This window comes from Panicum virgatum, chromosome 7K (assembly GCF_016808335.1).
Source record: "Panicum virgatum strain AP13 chromosome 7K, P.virgatum_v5, whole genome shotgun sequence".
Taxonomy (NCBI): domain Eukaryota; kingdom Viridiplantae; phylum Streptophyta; class Magnoliopsida; order Poales; family Poaceae; genus Panicum; species Panicum virgatum.
The window spans coordinates 45,647,966-45,656,049 of NC_053142.1; the positions used below are offsets into that span (position 1 = coordinate 45,647,966).

The window sequence follows — 8,084 nt, forward strand, 5'->3', positions numbered from 1 at the left end:
ATATGATTATTCACTTTCTTTATATTCTGGGACGGAGAGCAGCGTCCAGCCGGCCAGCTTTTCGGTCTGGGGCCACCGGACGGGACTTCACCATTTCCCATCGGCCTATAGTACCTGCGCGAGTATGTAGGGACAGTCGCTCTGCATACGTTAATTCCCTGCTCGCGGCAGCTGATGTATGCTGCGTACCGCAACAATAATGCGGTCAAGGAGTAACGCATGCATGCGCGGGGTGCCTCTGTTGCGGTGCGGCTGAAGGGGACGGCCACGTGCACGTGTCTTACGGCGGCCTGCAGATATGGATCGTGCCATGTTACAACTTGCCAGCGATGAGCTGTACGTGTGCAGTCTTCGTTCAGAATCCAGTCGTCTAATGCAATGCACAAACCATTATTACGCGCGTATACACATACGTGCATCCATCAACGAACCCCCGGCGGCCGTCCCAAAAGCACAACGCACCTTCCGTCCGGTCCGGACAATCTGTTCTTTTTCTTCCATCAAAAAGGGCAACCAAAAAAAAAGTGTTGCGTGATCAACGATCAATAAATTAAATTTTCTGTGAATCAAAAAAAAAATTCTGGCGCCAAAGACAGGTGTGGCGACGAGAGAATCCCAGTTGATCCGATCCGGACGTTGTGTGGCTGCTGATTGACGGGTGAGGATAATCCGCCCTGTCCGGCCGGCTTTCGATCAGTTGGGCATTGTCCTCCTAACAAGCAACCGCGCGCCGCACTGGTGCAAGCTGCAAAGCCGCCGGCCGCCTCGCGTGCAACCGCTCTCCCTGCCCGCACCGCGCGCACCAGGCCGCCAGCCACCTGCAGACGACGGTCGAGGTCGTCGTCGTCGTCGATCGGTGGCGCGAGTTCGTGCGTCGCACGCTGGCGCGGCCGCGGCTGCCGGCCGGTCGACCTGCGGCTGCGTGGGAGAGATGGGGAGGGGCCGCACGCAACGCAACCCGATGGCGCGGCCGTATACGCGGCGGAGGCGGAGCTCCTGTGCGATCCGTAGCGCAGACACAGCGGTCACGACGACTGAAGAGATTGGGTCGTGATGCGCCCAATAATTAGGCATTCAAGCGCTGGGGCAGACCTGTCCGTCCGCCCGTCCGATGGGTGGGCGCACGCACTGCAGACAAGAGCGCCATGGATCGAGTCATCGAGCGAGAGGCAGCGGGTCGCGCGCGCGCGCGTGCGTGCCACTCACTATTGGGCTGGGGGCGGCGCCGCGCCAGGGCAGGCGACGCGTCCCCTCCTCATCGGCGCCGGCCGGGAATTGAATGCGAGTCCAAGGAACGAGCCTGTACCTGCACATTTGGATGTTCAGAGCTGGTGCAATGCAGGGTTGTTGCAGCGTGTCTTTCACTGGTTAGGAGCTCAGCTCTGTGGCGCGTTTAACGCAGGTGCTGTGCCGTGGGAGCCCACCGCAGGGGGTGGCATGTGGCAGAGGCACTCCTCGGGACATCCCTTTTGGTGCCCTCCTCTTGAACTCTTTTCTTACAGGGTCAGTGAGACAGCGAGCACAATTATCTTGTCCAGAGAGAGGGGGGAGAAGAAAACGAAAGAAACCGAGCACAATTACCTTTACCTTTACCTGCCGAGATCCTTTTGATTGCCGTGCTGGCCCAATAAAAGCGAGCAGATAACGGACGGATTCTTTTGCTTGCCGGCCCATAAGAGGGGCCCAGCCTTCATTTGTTGGGACCCGCCGAAAGCCCACCCCGGCCAGTTCGAAATTGTAGGAGGGACCTTGCTTTGCTTTCTAGTATGGTCCTGTAATCCTGTTCCTGTTGTTTTACTTACACCTGCATCATCGGCGTCTGGGACGTGCTATTTGGGGTCGTGCAGTGCGGCCATGCCCCCAGTTCAAAGCTCCAACTGTTCCTCAAATCTTGCCCAGTTCAAACTGTTCCTCAAATCTTGCTTCAGTTCAGACTGTTCATCAAAACTTACCCAGTTCAGACTGTACCTGAAATCTCGCCCGGTTCAAACTGGACCTCAAATCTTGCCCAGCTCAAACTGTTCCCCAAATCGTGCCCAGCGCAGCAGCGAGCTCATCTGCTCACGCTTACTTGCAACCCCTGCGTGGCGCTCGGATCTCACCTAATCTCCTGTGCTCCACTTACGCGCAGCTCGCTGTTACGCTGTTTGGCTGACGTGGCCATTACCAGGTAAATCCTCCTGGCGTCGCACGGCATAACTGGACTGTCATGTCAGGTGCAGAGGAAGCCCTGGACCATCTCAACCGTTGGATACCTGGATGATGGATCTACCCTACCCGCCAGTAAGAAACGCACATCAGGGCCAGGAGGGGGCTGGGGGCCTGAAGAATCGAACGAGCGGTCACGTCGAAAAGGCCCCCGGGAGTCGTGGTGAGTGGTGACGGGGCCGTGAAAGCAATGGCTTCTGGTCCCTGTTTGTTCTGTCTCGTTTGTCCTGCGTCCTATCGTGCCCCGGATTTCGTCCGTCGTCGTCGCTCTCCCCTCTCTTCTCCTCCCTCTCCCGGCCGATTTTGCCGTGCTGCGACGACCCTCCTCCATGGACGCCGACCTCGAGCGGAGGAGCCCGCCGCCGCTGCCGTGGGAGGCCGAGGTACGTGGCGCGTCCGCGAACTCCCGTTTATAGCTAGCACAGTATACAGCATGTCGTTGTATCCGCTCGAGGACGCCTTCCGTTGCGCGCGCGCCGCGCCGGTGGGACGACGTGCCGCCGCATGAGGGCCCCGCGCGGCGCGGGCTCACAGAGTTCCCCCGGCGCCCGGTGCTTTTCTGCCGCGGGGCTGCTGTTTTTGGTCTAAACCGTCGGCGATCAGTGCCCCGTGTTTTCTCTAGCAACTCGGCATCATGACCCCCCGTGGCAGCTGCTAGTCAGTTTTTTTTAAATCAGCTGCTAGGCAGCTACCAGCACTCGTCAGTGTACACCAAAAAAAATGAGTAGCTCATGTATAAATGTATAATATAGTAGTAGCACGGTCCAAAATGAATAGCTCATGTATAAATCTGAATACCTTGCGGGTGCACTACTAACTCCTTTTGGACCTTTTCTTTTGTTACCGTGCAAGGCTTCTAGTTCGGGTCAGAGCTTAACGCCTCTGCTGGGACTGGGAGCTCAGGAACAGGAAACGGGCAAGGACAGTAGCAATCTCGAGCACAGGGCGTCCAATATAGTCCTGTGTGAGTAGTATCTCACATTTTCCCTCTCTACACTTGTATTTGATTAGACAACAATGATCCTTGCAACGTGACAAACAATCTAAGCGTTTTATAGGATCGACCCCCTTTTATCTAAGAGTCGAATTAACCATATGCCAGTGAACTCAACTTGCTGTGCTAGGCCTGGTGTTCTTGGAAGTCGCGGCCTTCTACGGGGTCTACCTGAACCTAGTCGTGTACCTCCAGGACGTCCTCCATGGGGACAGCGCTTCCAACGCGGCGGCCGTCAGTCTCTGGGCCGGTGCGAGCTACCTGATGCCCGTGATCGGCGCCGCCATCGCCGATACTTACTGGGGCAAGTACAAGACGGTGCTCGTCGGCCTCTCCATATCTCTCGCCGTATGTACGCTCTGCTCTGCACAACTTGGTATCTGCATTCTAGACAGACCTGGCGGATGGTTGTGGGCTTGCTTTCTCTGACGAAAAGAATTGGAAACAGGGGATGGTCGTGGTCACGGCATCGGCTACTGTGCCGTCGCTGAGGCCTCCGCCGTGCGAGCACGCCGCGTACTGCGCCCCGGCGACTCTGACCCAGCGGCTGGTGTTCTTCGCTGGCATATACCTGTGCGCCGTCGGGACCGGCAGCGCGAAGGCGGTCATAGTCTCGTTCGGGGCGGAGCAGTTCGACGACGACGGCATCGGCGAGAGCGCAGCGGAGCGGGAGAGGAAGGCGTCCTACTTCAGCTGGTACTACGGCGTGGGCAACCTGGCCGTGGTCACCTCGGGGACCCTGCTGGTCTGGGCCGAGGAAAAGGTTAGCTGGGGGATCGGGTACGCCGTCTGCGCGGCGTTGGTGGCGGCGGCCGTCGCCGGCCTCGCCGCGACGGCGCCCGCGTACCGGATCGTGCCCCCGGTGGGTAGCCCGTTGAAGGGCGCGTGCCAGGTGCTCGTCGCGCTAGCTCACAAGGTGAACGTGAGGGTACCTGAAGATGCTGCCGAGCTGTACGAGGAGGTGCGCGTCAAGGCACCGTTGCTTGAACCAGCGCGCGAGCAGCTGGAGCACACCAACCAGTTCAGGTTCGTGGACAAGGCCGCCGTCGTCACAGGCGCGGACCTTGAAGACGCCAGCCCGTGGAGGCTGTGCACGGTGACCCAAGTGGAGGAGGTCAAGACTCTGCTCCGGCTGATCCCGATCTGGCTCACGTCGGCCGTCTACTTCGTCGCCAACTCCCAGTCGCAGACCACCTTCGTGCAGCAGGGCACGATGACGGACTCCAGGATCGCCGGCGGCGCCTTCTCCGTCCCGGCCGCGTCGCTGACGAGCGTCCAGACGGTGTTCGTGGTCGCCTCCATCGCGCTCTACAACCGGGCCGTCGCGCCCGCGGCGCGCCGCTTCCTGGGCCGCGCGGAGGCGCTCACGCCGCTGCAGCTCATGGGGCTCGGGCACGGCGCGGTGACCGCCGCGGTGGCCCTCGCCGCGTGCGCCGAGGCGCGCCGGCTGGCGGGCGTGAGGGCCGGCGCGGCGCCCATGGGCATCGCGTGGCTGCTGCCGCAGTACGTGGTGATGGCCGTCTCCGACGCGTCGCTCAGCATCGGGCAGCTGGAGTTCTTCTACGACCAGGCGCCGGAGACGATGCGGGGCTCGTCGACGGCGTTCTACTTCCTGTCCTGCTCGATCGGGAACCTCCTCAGCTCGCAGCTGGTGACGCTGGTGGCGTCGGTGACCGCGGCGGGCGGGGGGAAGGGGTGGCTCCCGCCGGACATGGACAATGGGCACCTGGATTACTACTTCCTACTCCTCGTCGGCATCACCGCGTTGAACTTTGTCCTTTTTGTTTACCTCGCAAAGAATTACACGCCCAAGAGAATTAGATAGTATTCTCTTATTTCTTGTGTAGTCCATGAAAATGCAAATATAAACTTGACTAGGTTGTTAGCGGATAGTGTCGGGAGGTACAGGCGTATGACAGCTCACACCCTCCTTAGACAGCATAGTACCTTGGCGTCCCGGTCCATGTCTCACAGTCTCAGCGTGCCGGTGGACTCCGGGATGCCCTAGGGCTGAGTGGTAGGGTGGCATCCTTTCTGGTAGAAGGCAGTCTAGTATCGGCCTAGACGGTGGCCACCGTCGATGATAGCGATCTTGTGGGTACATGTGTACAAGTTCTGCAGAGTTGATTGATCTATACATATAGTCGCGTCCTCGGATATGGACACTCCTATGATCAACGCTTGCCTTGCTTAGTGAGTGGAGTCCCTTCTCTTCTTCCCCCCTGGGCTGACGTTGGTTCCGGCATTGCCATTGAGGCCTGGACGAGAGGGAGTCGTCCACGGCCACCTAGAGAGTGTGAGTGGTGTTGAGATGTGTGGGGAGGGATGATGATAACGTGTGTGTGGTGTTGGAAATGGTAAAACTTGATCTCAAAATCATAGCCATTTGCTCCTTTATTGATATATCTCTAGACTCATCAATTAGCACTGAGAAATGCCTACCCCGGATCTCATCTATAATCACTGCAGTGACCTCCTCTGCACAAGCTTTGGTAAGGTCCTTTTGTATGTGAGGAGACAACATTTGACAATGTTTAGAACCTTTTTCATATGCATCCTTCACCTTCTTTTTCTTTTTCTCGTTAACCGATGATGGCTATTGGAGGTGCGTCGGATTAACTGGCGTTAAGTATTTTTCTGGCAGCTTTTCTCCATCGGCTATATTTGCTTGTCCTGCCTATATATACCCCCAAAGCTGGGTCATTTGAGGTTGCTGGAGACTATGGAAGCATAAAAGAGTTAGAGATCCTCTCCAACCACCTTAGAGCTTCATTGTACATCATATAGGCTTAATCACACTTGTGAGAGTGCTTAGTGCTTGGTTAGGCTTAGCTCTTGAGAGAGTAAGCTTAAGTGAAAGCCTTGCTGCGGCAAGCATCTTGTGTACTCGTCGTGTGACCCTACGACTTGGTGTGGAGAGGCTACGACACTTTGTGCGGGGAAGGAGACCCCTCTTGGTGAGAAGCTCCAATAGTGAAGACGGTGCCGTTGGTGACGCTTTGAGAGAGACGATGGCGGTGGCCTTGTCTTGGTGACTTGGCGCCACTTAGCCTTTGCTTGCCGGAAGCCTTGGTGGCGAACGCAAGACGGTGATCAAGCGAAGAGACTTGGCATCACACTTGTTCGTGTTGAACAAATGGCCGTGGACGTAGGGAGGGACTTGGTGTCCTAACCGAACCACGTTAAATCGTGTGTCTTGGTGTCTTCACAGGAGTTTGCATATTCTTTCCCTTACCTCTTTACTTACCGTATTACGTTTCTGCATTTACTCTATCTTGCGTGCCTTTACTTTTTCCTAGTTAGTTTGATTAGGATTGTCTATAGGTTGCAAGTCTTTTAGGGTAAGTAGAGAGTAGCATAGATAAACCTTAGTCATAACTAGCATGTGTAGGACGTGTTAGGTTTATCTCATGCAAATAGATTGAGCCCTAGGATAGAAAGCGATTAGCGACCCTATTCATCCCCTTCCCCTATAGGGTCGGACACTCCGGTGATCCTTACAGCTATTCCTCTGGCCCAAGTCGCAAAATCATCTTCTTCAATCTCCGGATAGCCTCCAGCCCCCCATTGACCTTCTTCCCATGGCGAAAAAATGGAGGGAGGGCTCCGTGGGGGCTCCACTACTGCGCATGGGGTAGGGGCTACCCCACGTTGGATCTGCCACTGTACGCGATGGCGTCATGGCTGTCTCGCGCCATGTGGGTGTGGATGAGTTCACTCATCCAACGGGGCCACCGCGCGGCCCTCCAGACCTCCGAGGTGCCGGCCTTGGCTGCAGAACACTGCCCGGAGCTCATGGCAGAGCTGTTCAGCTCCAAATGTCCGGCCTCGACAAACAAGGATGGCAACCCTATTCCGCAAACACTGCTCAAGTGCTTCTAGCAGGATCTCCTGTTCAACGCCATACTCGCATTCGTGCGAGTACTGGCCATGTACACGGTCCCTTGCTGATCCAGGCGTTCGTCAAGTATGCGTCGCTGCCGAACCGGCCACCGGTCTGGGAGGGAGTGCGCGTCGTCTTGCGCTCCTGCAGTGGCAGATCCAACGTGGGGGCGGGGGCTCGAGCCCACCTACCCCCTGCGCAGCAGTGGAGCCCCCACGTAGCCCCCCTCCATTTTTTCGCCATGGGAAGAAGGTCCAGGGGGCTGGAGGCTATCTGGAGGTTGAATATGATGATTTTGTGACTTGGGCCAGAGGAATAGCCACGGCCCAAAGGAATTAGGATGGCCAAGATGGCCCAAACCGCCCAAATGCCTTAGACCCTCAGTACCCCACCAAACCTTACCGATTCCCTTTCCCATTCAGAGCTCGAGCCCGTGCCTGCCGCCAGCCGACGCCTGCCCAGCCCTGTTTTCCCGACCCCGAGTGCCGAGCCTGCCTGCCGGCATCCGCCTGTAGCCAGCTGCCCAGCTCGCCGCCTCGCCGTGACGCCGGCCGAGTCCGACTGTCCGCCTCCCAGCTCCCGCCGTCCGTCGAGCCGGCGTCGGCTGGGGGAGCGGTGCGGCGCTGCTGCAGGAGTTAGATGAGTTCCAATCGAAGATGATGCAAACGGAGGAGCGCTGCGCGACGGACTCCAAGTGGAAGACATGGGCTGTTTAGTTCCCAAAATGAAATTTTTTGGATGTCAAATTGACTATTTGACCAGATATCGGGAGGGTTTTTCGGACACTAATTAAAAAACTAATTTCAAAACTCACCTGGAAACCGTGAGACGAATTTTTGGAGGCCTTTGACCACATCATTAGCACATGTGGGTTACTGTAGCACTTATAGCTAATTATGCACTAATTAGGTTCAAAAGATTCATCTCGTCGTGTACATTCAAACTATGCAATTAGTTTTATTTTTTAACTATATTTAATACTACATGCATGTGTTCAAA

The 8,084-nt window shown here is 56.7% G+C and overlaps 1 protein-coding gene across 6 annotated transcripts; it reads left to right on the forward strand.

Moving 5' to 3' along the window:
• Positions 1-2,362: 2,362 nt before the first annotated feature.
• Positions 2,363-5,373, forward strand: LOC120641642 (protein NRT1/ PTR FAMILY 8.5-like). Of its 6 annotated transcripts, none has more exons than XM_039917833.1 (4): positions 2,406-2,591; positions 3,061-3,172; positions 3,333-3,550; positions 3,651-5,373. In XM_039917833.1, exons 1-4 carry the CDS (start codon positions 2,538-2,540, stop codon positions 5,025-5,027), a joined length of 1,761 nt encoding a protein of 586 aa, XP_039773767.1. In that variant the 5' UTR covers positions 2,406-2,537; the 3' UTR covers positions 5,028-5,373. The 6 variants fall into 6 exon arrangements, with proteins under 6 accessions (XP_039773765.1, XP_039773767.1, XP_039773770.1 ...); XM_039917835.1 differs by having other exon boundaries at positions 2,573-2,591; positions 3,311-3,550; XM_039917831.1 differs by lacking the exon at positions 3,061-3,172 and having other exon boundaries at positions 2,363-2,591.
• Positions 5,374-8,084: the final 2,711 nt, after the last annotated feature.

Bases quoted from the DNA above. Each gene is read 5' to 3' on its own strand.
- LOC120641642 (XM_039917831.1), top strand. From the start codon at position 2,399: ATGGCTTCTGGTCCCTGTTTGTTCTGTCTCGTTTGTCCTGCGTCCTAT. The intron at 2,592-3,332 runs GTACGTGGCGCG...TTGCTGTGCTAG, and splicing joins CGCTGCCGTGGGAGGCCGAG to GCCTGGTGTTCTTGGAAGTC. The intron at 3,551-3,650 runs GTATGTACGCTC...AATTGGAAACAG, and splicing joins GCCTCTCCATATCTCTCGCC to GGGATGGTCGTGGTCACGGC.